The 14,956-nt window shown below is 45.7% G+C and overlaps 1 protein-coding gene across 2 annotated transcripts; it reads left to right on the forward strand.

Annotated features, from left to right (window-relative positions):
- Positions 1 to 976: 976 nt before the first annotated feature.
- GZF1 (GDNF inducible zinc finger protein 1) lies at positions 977 to 14,105 on the forward strand. Of its 2 annotated transcripts, none has more exons than XM_019718667.2 (6): positions 977 to 1,188; positions 5,978 to 7,348; positions 8,750 to 8,844; positions 10,399 to 10,566; positions 11,354 to 11,511; positions 11,927 to 14,105. In XM_019718667.2, the coding sequence occupies exons 2-6, from the start codon at positions 5,997 to 5,999 to the stop codon at positions 12,275 to 12,277; spliced, it is 2,124 nt and encodes a 707-aa protein (XP_019574226.2). In that variant the 5' UTR covers positions 977 to 1,188; positions 5,978 to 5,996; the 3' UTR covers positions 12,278 to 14,105. The 2 variants fall into 2 exon arrangements, with proteins under 2 accessions (XP_019574226.2, XP_019574225.2); XM_019718666.2 differs by having other exon boundaries at positions 1,131 to 1,408.
- The last annotated feature ends 851 nt before the right edge of the window (positions 14,106 to 14,956 follow it).

Below are 14,956 nucleotides of genomic sequence, written 5' to 3' on the forward strand. Positions count from 1 at the left end.
ATATGACTCCCCTATCTATGGCTCTGTGGGTATTCCATTTTGGCCTCACCATATCCTGTGTTTTTACATGGGGAGGGAGCCAGAGACCCTGCAGGCAGAGACCTTGCATGACAATGCCTTCCCCTATTTTTAACAGGGAGCATTAAGCCTCTTAGTTTTGTTTGCCTTACACTCCCAAACCTTACCAACACAACCTGTAGATAAGACAAAGCTGAATGTAATGCTGGCAGCAGTAGGGAGAATAAGACCTAGCAAAACTATAGCAGTGGCCAGAAGCCAGACGCCCAGGTCAGAATTAACAGAACTGTAAGTCTAATTCCAGCCAAGTCTTGCAAAGCAGGGTTTTGATTAAAATTGCATTAAGGATGGGTGGTAGCAGCAGAATTTTGAACAGAAGAATTTAGACTCTTAGGGCTTAAGTTGTTTACCAGTGAGGCGCTGATGAGTCTTTGGGGGAAATTCAGTAATGACCCATCAAGCCATGTGCGTGGCTGGGGACTCTCGGAACAATCACCATGCAATGGAGAGTAGGAGAATGCCCGCTGCCAGGCAGGCGCCTGCCAGAACACCCGACCTAGCCCGGCCACGCTCTGCAGTAAGTGGATGCGCTTTATTCCCCGCCTGCCAGCCGGAGGACGCCAGCAGAGCATCTGCCCTTTGCCAATGCCATGCCTGGGAGCCTGGACCGCCTCGGAGACCCGCTTCACCTCTGAGTGGCAGACCGCGACATGGGCTACACAAGGCACGAAAGCTGCCAGCGCCCCGGGAGAGCGGCTGGGATTGACTCAACGTGACCACGCCGCTCACGTGACCTGGAGTTGCCCGCGCCTCCCGCGGGGCGGGCGCCTCGCAACGGACAGCTGCGGCGCCGCCATCCCTGCCTTGTGCGCAGGCGCAGACCTTGGCTCGCGGCCAGTGACGCAATCTTGTACGGCCCGTCTGACGCGTGTCCCCCGGGTACGTCGGTTCGCGTAACTCTGCCCTAACGGCCTCCGCAGTTGGACGTGCGGGCGTAGGCCCTTCCGTAGCCCCGCGAGGGGGAAGGGCCGACCGGGGGCGGAGCTGGGCCGGTGGCAGCCAATCGGCGGTGCCCGCACCGGTGCCGCGCCCCGCCCAGCTGGCCGGCCCACACCGCGGGCCTGGTCCAGCGGACGCGCGACGGCAGTGGCGGCGGCTGCGGCTGGGTGGGTGAGTACTCGGCCAGCTGGACCGCCTGGCCCCTTTACCCAAGCGCTGCCTCCTGGCTGTCCGCGCGGGCTCGTCCCGGAGGAGCGACGGGCCTTAGGGATGCAGGAGCCGGGGGCCGCGCTGCCGGGCCGAAGGGCCAGGCCTGATCACGCGGGCGCCGTACATGCCCGCGGCGGAGCAGGCACTCGGGTCAGCCTGCAGCGGGGGCCGTGTGTCCTTGGTAATTGTGTGGGTCGGAGGGGCAGAGGGGCGGTCGCAGGCGGGTGGCGAGTTTGCGGTGGGGGGCCGAAGGCGGGCCTCGTCAGGTGCTATGCCCACTCAGGCTCAGGCCCGGCTCTAGCGCTGCAGCCTCCCCAGTGTAGACGCACCACGCAGAGAAACCGAAGGTAGGACGATGCTCGGGGACAGAGGTGCTGCCAGGGTGCCAACCAATTACAGTGGCAGATGCCCAGACCCGAATATTCCTGTTGCCTTTCTCCTTCCTTTCCCGTGCTCTGGCAAAATGGGAAATCGTGCTCAGAAACCACTTTATTGACTCCAAAGTTACTGTTCGGCTGCCCTGACCATCTGCTCAAGGGCTCTGGGACTGCAGAGATTTGGGCAAGTGGAGGGCTGCTGGCAACTTTGGGCGTCAGGCTAAGAGAGCCATCCTCAGCCATTTCTCCCAAGTCTGGGGCTGGAATCAATGAAAGGCTATGGGCAAGTGTTCTGCGTCCCTTCCCCTCCCCCCCATAGCTTTGACTTAGGTTTGGTCAGTATTTTCTGTCTACTGTGGAGTCTCCTTCAGGTGAAGCTGCTCAGGCCTTGTAGATGTCGTTTATACAGTTACCTCTGAGGCAGCCTTTTTTCATGTTTATAGGACTGCTGGTTGTGGGGAGCCTGTTGTAGCTTCATGTATCACAGATGGTACTAGAGAAGTGATAGTTGAGAACTTTCTTCAGGGAAGGAGAACTTTTTTCAGGGACGATGAAGAAAGTTCTGTTCTAAATGTGTTGAGTCTGAGATGACATCTAAAATCTGGCTGAAGGAAGCTACAAGAAAGATGGGCACTTTGGATGGGTGGGTGGAGATTTAGAAACCAAAGCAAACTTGGAAGAAGGAGATTCAGGAGTAGAAGGATTGGGGGTGAACCCTGAGGAGACGAACATATTCAGGGAGTCTTGAGGTGTGAGGAGAGCCAGCAAAGCAGAAGAAATGACCCAAGATGGTGTGGCGTACTATGGAAAGCAAGGAGAGCAACCTCAGGATGGGGTGCAGGTGCAGTGCCCATGGCTATGGACAGATACAGGGAATAAAAGCAACTCTGCTGAAGTCAGGGGTGTGAGCAGTTTCAGGATGAGTCCAGAATGCCACCAGGCCCAGGCTCAAGTCCCAGCCAAATCACTTACTGTTATCTTGTTAGTTCTTTCCTCCTCTGTGAAATGGGATAAAAACAGCACCTGTGCCTGGTGCGTGGGAAGCCATTAACAACTAGTGAACAAGTCTCAGGCGCCCCTGAAAGCACTTGACATGTTTGCACTCACTGAAGCCTCACAACAACCTGCCAGCCTTTTACCGTGTTTCCCCCAAAATAAGACCTAGCCAGACAATCAGCTCTAATACATCTTTTAGAGCACAAATTAATACTATTAAAATTACTATTAATACTATACAAATTACTATTAATTTTTGCTCCAAAAGATGCATTAGATCTGATTGTCTGGCTAGGTCTTATTTTCGGGGAAACATGGTACAGATAAGCAAACTAGGATTCAGAGAAGTTACTTGCCCAAGTTAATACAGCTTATAAATGCTGTGGGACTTGCATTACTTCAATCGTGTAACGGTAATTCAAATTATGAGGTATTTAGAGGTGTTGGAAATGGCCATGGATTGTGAACTGCTTTTCCATGAAGTTTTCTTTCCTCCATTAAAAGTATTTATCTATTTATTATTTGGTTGTTTTCAAAGGCAGACATGATTTTCTAAGGTTTGCTCCCAGATAGTAGCAGCCATGTGTTTTAATTGTTTGGTTTCCTGATTAAAGAACCAGACATTGTTGCCATAAATTCTGTTACCGTTTTGGGGTCTGTGTCTATAAGCAAATTAGAAAATGACCTAGTGTCGTGCGGGGGACCCTGCTCGCTGCGCCATTTGTCGTGCGGGGGACCCTGCTCGCTGCGCCATTTGTCGTGCGGGGGACCCTGCTCGCTGCGCCATTTGTCGTGCGGGGCGGCCTGCGGGGTCTCTGCTCCCGCTCCCCATACAAGAACGCAGGATATGGTGAGGCCAAAAAGGAACACCCACGGAGCCATAGGTGGGGGAGTCATACCACTATATTCTCTCTGGCGGCTCTATACTCTCACTGGAGGCTGGATCCACACTGTCCGCAAACCGCCATCCGCGCTTGCCAGCCCAGCCGCCATCTTCTTGCTAGCCCCATTCTTCTCTCCTCTCCTCCGTAGCCGCAGCAGTTATATTAGCGGCCAATGGCTCACTGGTTACAGCTGACGGCCAACTAGCCACAGCTGATGGCCATGCAATCACAGTTGATGGCCATTTACTACCTGAGCCAGCACCTGTCTATGTGAGGCCGAGAGCCTGGAAACTACTTTTTGGGGTTTGGCCCCACACTCCACCCCTACAGGCTCTCGCCTCACAATCTACGCGACAAGCGTCTTCCGCGAGGGGACCTGTGCGAGGAGCCTGGGGGTGAATGCAATATCCTGGACACAGCCAGGCTCTCTGGGCACAACCAGGGTTTCTCAGGGCACCACCAGTACTTCTGGGCACGGCCAGACTTCCTGGACTTCTTAGGGTACCACCTGTCTTCCCGGACACAGCCAGGGTTTCTCAGGGCACCACCAGTACTTCTGGGCACGGCCAGACTTCCTGGACTTCTTAGGGTGCCACCTGTCTTCCCGGACACAGCCAGGGTTTCTCAGGGCACCACCAGTGCTTCTGGGCACGGCCAGACTTCCTGGACTTCTTAGGGTACCACTAGTTTCCCCGGGCACAGCTAGGATTTCTCAGGGCACTGCCACTCTCTCTGGGAACAGCCCGACTTCCTGGACACAGCCAGGGCTCTCAGGGCACTGCCACTCTCTGTGGGCACAGCCACACTTCCTGGACTCAGCCAGGGCTTTCAGGGCACTGCCACTCTCTCTGGGAACAGCCCGACTTCCTGGGCACAGCCAGGGTATCTTCAGGGCTCAGCCAGACTTCCTGGACTCAGCCAGGTCTCTCAGGGCACTGCCACTCTCTCTGGGCACAGCCAGACTTCCTGGACTCAGCCAGGGCTCTCAGGGCACTGCCACTCTTGTGGGCACAGCCACACTTCCTGGATACAGCCAGGGCTCTCAGGGCACCGCCACTCTCTCTGTGCCTCTCAGGGTACCCTGCTGGAACAACAGCGACTCACAATCAAGGTGCTTACATATTCTCAATGGCGGCCAGTCAAGAGACCAAAGCAAATATCCCCCAGTTCCACTAACAACAGTTCCCAAACAAACAGTCAAGCGGTCCATTAAATTAGGGATGGAAGGCAATTCCCCATAGTCCATAGTCATTCACCAGGGCTGTCCTGGGGGTGAGGGATGACCTTGACGTCACCCTCATCTCCCACGGAGGACTCAGCAGCGTTACCTCCTGGGACTATAAGTCCTGCATCCGGGCTGCCTGAGCAGGAACTTCCCGGCCCACAGGGCTGCAACGACCTTCGCTTTCTCCGGCCTGTGCTGGTTGGGGAACCGTCCACATCTTTCCACCTCTCCACGGGGCTCCATCTCTCTGGCAGCTGCATGGCTTTTCCTGTGCTGGTGGGAGAACCGTCCACGTCCTCCCACCCCTCCACGGGGGTCCAGCTCTCCGGCAGCTGCTCCTCCTGGTCTTCCTCAGACTGGGTGTTCATACACACAAACTGCTCCACCACCCTTCGGGGAGCTTTGGTCGGCACCATACCCTGCTCGCTGCGCCATTTGTCGTGCGGGGCACCCTGCTTGCTGCGCCATTTGTCGTGCGGGGGACCCTGCTCGCTGCGCCATTTGTCGTGCAGGGGACCCTGCTCGCTGCGCCATTTGTCGTGCGGGGCGGCCTGCGGGGTCTCTGCTCCCGCTCCCCATACAAGAACGCAGGATATGGTGAGGCCAAAAAGGAACACCCACGGAGCCATAGGTGGGGGAGTCATACCACTATATTCTCTCTGGCGGCTCTATACTCTCACTGGAGGCTGGATCCACACTGTCCGCAAACCGCCATCCGCGCTTGCCAGCCCAGCCGCCATCTTCTTGCTAGCCCCCACTTTTTTTTTCTCTCTCTCCTCTCTCCTAGCGTAGCCACAGCAGTTATATTAGTGGCCAATGGCTCACTGGTTACAGCTGACGGCCAACTAGCCACAGCTGATGGCCATGCAATCACAGTTGATGGCCATTTACTACCTGAGCCAGCACCTGTCTATGTGAGGCCGAGAGCCTGGAAACTACTTTTTGGGGTTTGGCCCCACACCTAGATAAGCAAATTACTGTTTTAATGTATTTCATTAATTATAACTTTAATCATTTATGTTTATCCTTGGGGGAAATCTTAGTAATATGCTATTTTTTCATGCATATATTGTGTTATGAAGGTGCACCAGGACTTCACTTCAGAAAACTAAGTGAAGTGTGATTTGAATCTTTACATGAGAAAAGTTAGGTTTAGGTTGTTAAATCAGTTTATATCCTCTAAAGAACTGAAAGAATCCTCATAATTTTAATCCTTTTATTTTGGTGGTTGCTCATGCATGAAATAATTTTTGTTTTTGTCTTCAAAGCTGTTTTTCTTTTAGAAACATGGAAAGTGGTGCAGTTCTGCTTGAATCGAAATCCTCACCGATTAACCTCCTGCATGAAATGCATCAACTACGCCTTCTGGGTCACCTGTGTGATGTGACTGTCAGTGTGGAGTACCAGGGTGTCCGTGAAGAATTCATGGCCCATAAGGCGGTGCTGGCAGCCACCAGTAAGTTTTTTAAGGAAATGTTCCTTAATGAGAAGACTGTGGATGGTACTAGGACTAACGTCTACTTAAATGAAGTGCAAGTAGTTGATTTTGCTTCATTTCTTGAGTTTGTCTATACTGCAAAGGTACAGGTGGAAGAAGATCGGGTGCAGCGAATGCTGGAAATGGCTGAAAAGCTAAAATGTTTGGACTTATCAGAAACTTGTTTTCAATTAAAGAAACAGATGTTAGAGTCGGTACTTTTGGAGTTGCAGAATTTCTCTGAGTGTCAGGAGGCGGAAGGGAGCAGTGGCTCCCAAGGCAGTGTTGCTCCTGAGGCCAGGGCAGGTGTGGCTCTGGACAGTCCTCTCCCCAATGGCCTCGTGGACTCCTCAGATCCCCCAGTGCAGAGAATCAATAATGGTGTATTGTCAGATATGCCCCCAAGGAAGTCCAAGGAGAAACCAGACAAGAAGAAAGATGTCGTTAAGCCTTCCTACCCTAAAATCAGAAGAGCTAGTGGAAGGCTGGCTGGCAGAAAGGTATTTGTGGAAATTCCTAAAAAGAAATACACAAGGAGACTCCGGGAGCAGCAGAAAAATGCCGAGGATGACACGGGGGACTACAGGTGTCTCCAAGACTCTAGCCCAGACACTGGGGGAACAGAGATGGAGCCAAGGACCAAGAATGAGGACTGTAGTACTGAGGTGGAGGAGGTGCTACAGAAGGCAGGGTGGGGGGACGAGGAGGACGGCAAGGGTGAGGAGGGGGAGAAGAGGAAGAGCAACTTTAAGTGCACTGTCTGTGAAAAGGCTTTTCTGTATGAGAAGAGCTTCCTAAAGCACATCAGGCATCACCACGGAATGGCCACTGAGGTGGTTCACCGCTGTGATACCTGTGGCCAGACCTTCGCCAACCGCTGCAACCTGAAGAGCCACCAGCGCCACGTGCACAGCAGCGAGCGCCACTTCCCATGTGAGCTCTGTGGGAAGAAATTCAAGAGGAAGAAGGATGTCAAGCGGCATGTGGTGCAGGTCCATGAGGGGGGTGGGGAGCGGCACCAGTGCCAGCAGTGTGGCAAGGGCCTGAGCTCCAAGACAGCCCTGCGGCTCCATGAGCGGACACACACAGGCCTCAAGCCCTATGGCTGCACCGAGTGTGAGGCCAAGTTCTCGCAGCCCTCGGCACTGAAGACCCACATGAGGTACGTGCACCTGGCTCCAGCTTACTGGTGTGGGAAATCGCAGAGACCCTCTGAAAATATTTTTTCCAGAATGTGGCTTAACTTGATTTTTTTGAAATACATGTCAGAAATTGCGGTAGTTTGAGGATTTTGACTAGTGTGGCTACATCTCTGGATATTTCACTTCATAACTCGTACCCTCTAAAAGTTGGGAAGCTATTTTGAAGCATCTTTGAATTCTTTCTGGGTAGAGATGCTATGAGATGGTTTTGTCCTACTAGTGTACAGAAATTCTAGTGTTCCTATGGGCCTCGGGCCAATGAGGACTTCCTGGCTCCTGTCCATGGCCACAGCACAGAAGCCTGGGCACAGAACCAGGACAGCAGAGGACTGCTGAACACACAGGCCCTGCAGGTCTTACCTGGCATATACTGCAGGCCAGGGCTCTCCACTCCCAGAGGAGCCTCTGATGTGTACACTTCGCACCACACCTGAGGCTAATTATCTTCATTTTTCCTTTCCTGACTTCATTTAGAACTTGGGCCTGTGACCATCTGGGTCGCACAGTCCCATTCAAGACTTCAGTGAGATGACATTTAGGGTTTTAGGACACTTCTCTGGTCATCTGTTCATTCTCCAGGCTTGGAAGCTATGCCATTGGTTGGTCTATATATACTCCAGTTAGGACGGACAGTATTTTGTTAGGTGGGTGACATTGTTTTTAAATGTTTCCTTACGGTGCTCAGTATTTATGCTTCAAATCCAGACAAGCAGTTTTCTGCCCTATTCTAGATCTGCCCTCACACTGGGGCCAGTCTCTGGGGTGTTAGCATAGTGTTCATCTTTTTACTCTTTGTAACAAGTTAAAAAACTTGGCTTAGGCAGTACTCAGTGAATTGTGGTTGATAGCTACTTCATACTAGTTGTGAAATTAAAATGCTTACACATTTTCAGAAACCAGGTTTCTTTGGCATTTTGAACAGTTCTTTCTAGACTGGTTATGTCATACATAGTCTTAGGAAATGATAGTAAAATTTTTGGTCATGTGGTACTTCGTCAGCTATAGTTCCTAAGGTGTTTGTGGTTGATTATTCTGAATAAGGAAACTACAAATATGACACAGTGCTGTTTAGTGTTTTAAAAAATATGTAAAAGCATGGTGTCTGCCTGCACAGGCCATACAGCATAAACCCTACAACAGGTATGGGTGGACCTGGAGTGTTAGTGGGGACGTGTATCAGTCTTTTGGCCTTGTGCAGGCACAGACTTGGGGATGGAGATTATGGGCCTCTCACCTTTTACTCCAGTCATTCTCATTAGGTCTCATGGAATAAACTATCTTTGCAGGCTAGAGTGAAAATTATATTGCAAAGTGAGATTTGAAATACATCCTAAGTTACCATATGAATGTTGTACTTTCAGAATTCATACAGGGGAAAAACCTTTTGTCTGTGATGAATGTGGTGCAAGATTCACTCAGAACCACATGCTGATTTATCATAAAAGGTGTCACACAGGTAAATACTCCTGCTGTTGTGATTAATGTCTTTCCTAGCTGTAGAAAAAAACTGCAATTTATTAATTTAGAAGTTGGCATCTACCAAAGTGGTGCAGGTCTTGATCTACCTTTCTCATTTAGAAAGTCAGCAAAAATGAATAAAATATGCCCACTGCTTCTAGCACTGGTGTGTTTGTGGTGATGGCCTTTTGCACACTAGGCAATAGAAACTGGCAAGTGGATCTTATGTATTAAAAGATATGAAACAGTTCCTACTACTTTAGTCCCAAATTACATTTTCAGGAATCTGGCCTAAATAAATTGTTCAGAATATGGGAAAACCTATATGCTATTTTTTCCTCTCGCTTTTTCTAGAAAATCATTAGAAAGAATATGATTGTCCAAACACAGAGGTTCACTAAATTGGAAAAATCTACCCTCTCCTGGCTCACACCCTGGCCATTTGGGGTGAGGGCTCTAAACGTTCTGAAAAACACCTGTGCTTGGGTGTTGACTTGAAAAGTGCACAATTAAGCATAGTTAATCCCAACTATATGATGTATTATGGTGGTGAATTATCTCATTTCTATTTTCCAAAAGTTTTGTGATATTTTATTATGTGAGTGAGAAAATTTAAGTTGGCTTTATTCTGATTTAGCATAGTAACCCTGAAGTTCAGAAAACCCTGTTTATGACAGAACTGTACAGACTCTGTTGTATACATGCTAACCCAGTTCCTTCTTTCTTGCTTGTATTTAAAAATTTTTTTACTTCTAAGCACTGTTATGATCCTCAAGTTCAAATGCAGGTGAAACAGAGATGAAGCATTTAATGATGTGAATTACTAGACTGTAAAACAAGCAGCAGAATTGGTGTCTAATACTTAGGAGTAGAGGTGAAGTCAGATCATACTGAAAGATTAAGTTAAAATCAGTCATTTGATGAAAATATTAATATATTCAGATTTTATTAAAGCCAGTGTTTTTATTTTGATGTTTGTGAAATCAGGGGTATACCTAATAATCAGATGAGTCTTATCTATGGAATTAAAGGATTCAAACTAAACGTGAAGTGGTATTTAAACATTTTTTTCTTTTCTGTAATCCAGTCCAAATTTCTTGGGAGTTGCTACTCTTAAAATAGGTGTGAACATAGCCAACGTGAACATCCTCTCCTTTCAAGAGGGACTTTTATTCTGATGAATGTCCATAGAATTGCTTCTTTGAAAAAAAAAATCTGAATTTCTCCAAACAAGTTGTATAATTTCTTTGTTTGGAATGACTGAATTTCCAAAATGTGAGCTGTCTGAATGATTTCTTTAATTCTAGTCTAGTAGAATCTTTCTTGGGATTTCCAAGGATATTTTACACCAACTTCAGCAAGTAGCAAGCATCTTACATAAACAGATATTTTATAGATATTTTATAACAGTTTTAACTAGAAAATGTAACACGCTGCCTGCCAAGCTGCTTTTGAGAGAAGTTCGTATGGGTTTTAGAGTGTGGAGTCACTCTTCCTGTGTGTTCTAGTGCCTGTATCCTTTGTAACTCCTTGTTTCATTTTTTTCATGTAGGTGAAAGACCTTTTATGTGTGAAACGTGTGGCAAGAGTTTTGCTTCTAAGGAGTATTTAAAACATCACAATAGAATCCATACTGGATCCAAACCCTTTAAATGTGAAATTTGTTTCAGGACTTTTGCCCAGCGGAATTCACTTTATCAGCATATTAAAGTCCACACAGGTATGGCTGGAATGTCACCAGAGAAGGGAGTTCAGTGTGGCAAGAAAAATCTCCCAAAGGTTTTGACTTAGAAAATTTGAACTTAGCTTTAGGAAAAGACTTTAGCCAAACTTTGTACGTCATGATAGCATTTAAAAATTTTTGAGTTTCTAGTTTCTTGTTCTGAGAAACTGGAAAGGTATGGATGTGTCAACATTTTAACATTTCAGATTAGAATTAGGGATAATCTATACATATTAGTGTATATATATATACATGCATGCAAATTCAATTGTGGGACTTGGAATTTTATATTCCATTACTATGGACAATAGGTAAAATTTCTATATATGTAATACCAGCTGCAGGTATGGATTTTGGCCCTCCTTTGGCATAGGCCTTAAACTCTGGTATTACCTGTATTTTTATTTTCCAAAAGTTCACATTAGGCTACTTCAGTTTTACAAAAGACCTACATTAGTACCCATTCTCACTAACTGAAAAAAGAGTAACGTGAATTTTCAGAAAGTGGAGGATACTCTTCGTTTTATACCATTTTGGCTTATTAAAGTTTTCATGAGAACACCCTACTTTTGGATCAGGGAAACCAGTATAGCGGTAGTAAATTTGTACCTGTAGTAAATTTGTACCTGTAAGTTGAACCTTGAATCATTCCCAGCATAATCTTCCTTATATGGGAATGCTGACACTTTCCAGTGGTTTACAAATAGTATTATTCCAGACTGTATTCAGAATTAAATACAGCAGGCTAAAGAGATCAACCAATATTCTTCTCTTCATGTCTCAGGGGAACGTCCCTATTGTTGTGACCAGTGTGGTAAGCAGTTCACCCAACTCAATGCTCTTCAGCGCCACCATCGGATCCACACAGGAGAGAAGCCGTTCATGTGTAATGCGTGTGGACGGACATTTACAGACAAGTCCACTCTCCGGCGACATACCTCAGTAAGCAATAGTATGGCTTAAGAATGACATATTGCTGGTCCATAGGTATGCATATCCCTGGATAGTCAGAAATGCCTGTCATTCCATAAGGTGGTTATAGAAGACAACAGGTATTTTCTTCCTCAGGTCTTCCTCAGTGACCACATTCACAGTGTGAAGTAAAGAACAAGTCTTGAGGCCCAGGAAGGCACAGCCCAGGAAAGCACAATACATGATAAACTTTCTAACAGCAATACAGCAATAGTGATGGTAAAAAGATAATAGACAATTAGTGAAAGTCTGCTGCTATAGAAACTTAAGTTGAAGAGACTATTGTTTTAAAGGTGTACTTGTTACTAAGTAGCTGTGAATTGGAAGATTTATAGATATTTGTTCAGATACATTCATTGATTTTTGTTTTGTGTTTGATTTGTAGATACATGATAAGAATACTCCATGGAAGTCTTTCCTTGTTATTGTAGATGGCTCACCGAAGAATGGTGAAGGACACAAGACTGAACAGCCCGATGAAGAATATGCATCATCCAAACTTTCAGATAAATTGCTGTCTTTTGCAGAAAATGGCCATTTTCACAACCTGGCCACAGTCCAAGACAGCGTACCTACTGTGCATGAGAACAGTTCTGCACACATAGCCTGCAAGTCAGATGATTCTGTGGTGTCCCAGGACGCTCTGTTGGCTACCACCATCAGTGAGCTTAGCGAGCTGACTCCACAGACAGACTCGATGCCCACACAACTTCACTCTTTGACCAGCATGGAATAGGAGCTTGAAGTTATCTGCCAAGCAGGTCCCATCCTGTGTCTTGGGTGTGTAATAGCTATATGCAAGATGATATCAGGGGCTAAGCAAAAGAACTGCCTGCAGGCAAAGTAGTGGGCAAGACTGGCTGCCGCAGATTTTCCTCAATTTCTGATAACCTGCACGTCTTTATCAAAGCATTTTTAAAGCTGTCCCTTAAAATTCTGACCTGCATGACCTCAGCTACAGTTTATCAACAATCTAAATTAACATAACCTCACTTAATTCTGGTGTAGGCTGCTATATGCATTAATCATTCTAATGCTTGATTATCTTGATGTTTATGAAGTTTGGACAACTGTTTACCTTAATAGTAGACTATATAGCATTGATCCAGCTCATGAACTTTATGTTAATGGTCTCCTTGGTCTCTCAGCTTGCCTTATATTTCCATGTGGGTTTATTTCTCTGGTACCTTTAAGGTATTTTTCTGCCCGCTGAAATAAAACTGAGGCCATGTAATTTCAACTGTTTCTTCTGTGTCAAATTGAAGCAAATCAGATTTGCTCTAGGGACCCTTGAATGGGACTGAAGAAATGAATTACTGCATTAATTCCCCTCCCCCCAACTAAAAAAGGAATGACAAACACAAAAAAAACTTAGTATAATCTCGACTCACAGCAAGTACATATGCAGCTAGGAAATTTGTCAGAAAATAGCTTTAAAAATGAAATGTGGCTGTTCAGTTTCATTCCTAAAAATCCAATAATGTAAAAGCTGTCCTACCAAAGATTTTAGCAGCAAACAGTGTAGTATTTTTTGCAAAGAGGTGAAAAATTAAACAAGAGGCTTGAGAACATTGTGTAGTCATTTTATTTACAAGTAGCAATGAGGTGATTGTTAGAGCACAGTGTTAGTATTTTTGCTTGGTTTTTCTGACTTAATTTCTGTAACTCTTGACCAACCCAAACTTCCTCATTTCTACATCAAGAGCTAGCAACAGGCAAGTAATTGCCACACTTGTTTCCTTGGGAGCATGTGAGAATATAGAAGGGATCAAAAGCCTTGGCACACTCATTGACTATGCCTTAAGAGTATGTTGTGAAGAACCAGTAACTTTTGTCCTAAATGCACCTTTGGCTGTCTTATGCTGGACTTAATTATTGCTTAGAATGAATTTGTAACGAATGAGAAGATGATTCTGCTGTATTTGCTAAGCCTGATTCATGGTTCCAGTGGCTTTTGTTTGTTGTGTGCTTATGAAATGCTTTAACTCACATGTAACCCTAAACATTAATTTAAAAGAGAACCTTGAAGAATTATTTTGTTCACCAGTTGTTTTTCTCCATTTTAAGTTATTAAACTTGCTGTGAAAACACTTTCATTTGCTGAGAGAAAGTCACTTTATCCGTAAATTCCAGGATGAAGACAGCTGCATTATGCCAGAAACTGAGGGAAGACTTTCTTCCTAAGTGCTTATTTTATTCTAGTTTGTAACATGTTACATACTAAAGCCACTATAAGGTGTTTTAGGTGCTGATAACATGTTTCACACCTGCTCTTGAAGATAGCAGTATTGAACTACTTCAAATTCAATTATGACAACATATCCTAGTTGTGTTTACAAAACAAAAAAAAGTGACTGTCACACAACCATTTTATTCTTGGTAAGAGAATGAACCTGCCCAACCGATGTACTGTTTCATGGAGTAAAGTCATCTTAATGAGAAGAAATTTAAATAATAGATTATTTTGTTACCTACTGGAAGAATTTTTGTCTTGAATTTGTTTCTTTAGAAATTCTACAAAAAACCATTTAATGTGTTAATAAATGTTTGCTTTGTAAAATGTGCTTTGCAAGTCTTAAGTTTATTTCCATTATTAAAATTTAGTCTCTGTAGATTGAAACAAGTATAATTTCCTTAATTTCGTGAATAATGAAGTTTAAAATCAAGGTCCGTAGTCCTAGGATTAATTAATTTTAACTGTGTGGATTGCACTTCTATTTTTTTAGAAGTGAAAGGCCTGGTGATAAGTAACACTGACCTCTGCTTCATAAAACTAATCTGCATGCTGCTGCTGTGGAGTGCGTAAGTGGACTGGTTTCTTCAATGCCATGTTCAAGTTTGCATCACAGAGACTTCTCTAGTATATCTGTTTCTCTCTCTGCTTCCTGGGAAGTAAGTCTGCCCCTGAGAACAGAAATCTAAAAAACCTATAAGAAAGAATCTGGGGGATATTTCCCCCTATTTCTCTTAAGCCAAGTATAGCCTCCCTGAGTGAAAGTAAGGCTACCCTCTCATATACCAGTCCCAAGTCCCTGATTGGGAAAGTGCCCTTAGTGCTGGCACTGCTGCTAGTGCATCAGGACAGGTGATTGAGGAGGTGATTTAGTGCCTTCCAACCATTTCATGGGAAATATTCTCAACCCAAATCACAAAAGATCACCCAGGCCAAGCCCCAGAAACCACCCACTGTGTACAGGGACTCAGCAAGGCTAGCAAAACCAGATTTTTAAACCACCATGGTGGCTTCTGTTAGGAAATGATGATTCTGAAATAAGATAACCTTAAATGATCAATAACTTCTCAGAATTCCTAGGTTGGGAAGGCCTGTTCTGTTCAGTTTTCAAATTTCTTTGAATTATCTTTTAAGTTGTGAATAATGCTCACAGACCTAAACATTACTGCTCTCTGACAGGAT

The sequence above is a fragment of the Rhinolophus sinicus genome, linkage group LG13 (genome assembly GCF_036562045.2).
Source record: "Rhinolophus sinicus isolate RSC01 linkage group LG13, ASM3656204v1, whole genome shotgun sequence".
In the NCBI taxonomy this organism is placed as follows: domain Eukaryota; kingdom Metazoa; phylum Chordata; class Mammalia; order Chiroptera; family Rhinolophidae; genus Rhinolophus; species Rhinolophus sinicus.

What these genes read in the sequence shown, in the direction of transcription:
- GZF1 (XM_019718667.2), top strand. Translation starts at nt 5,997, where the DNA reads ATGGAAAGTGGTGCAGTTCTGCTTGAATCGAAATCCTCACCGATTAAC. An exon ending in TCATAAAAGGTGTCACACAG is followed by an intron (nt 8,845 to 10,398) that starts GTAAATACTCCT and finishes TTTTTCATGTAG; the next exon opens with GTGAAAGACCTTTTATGTGT. An exon ending in GCATATTAAAGTCCACACAG is followed by an intron (nt 10,567 to 11,353) that starts GTATGGCTGGAA and finishes TTCATGTCTCAG; the next exon opens with GGGAACGTCCCTATTGTTGT.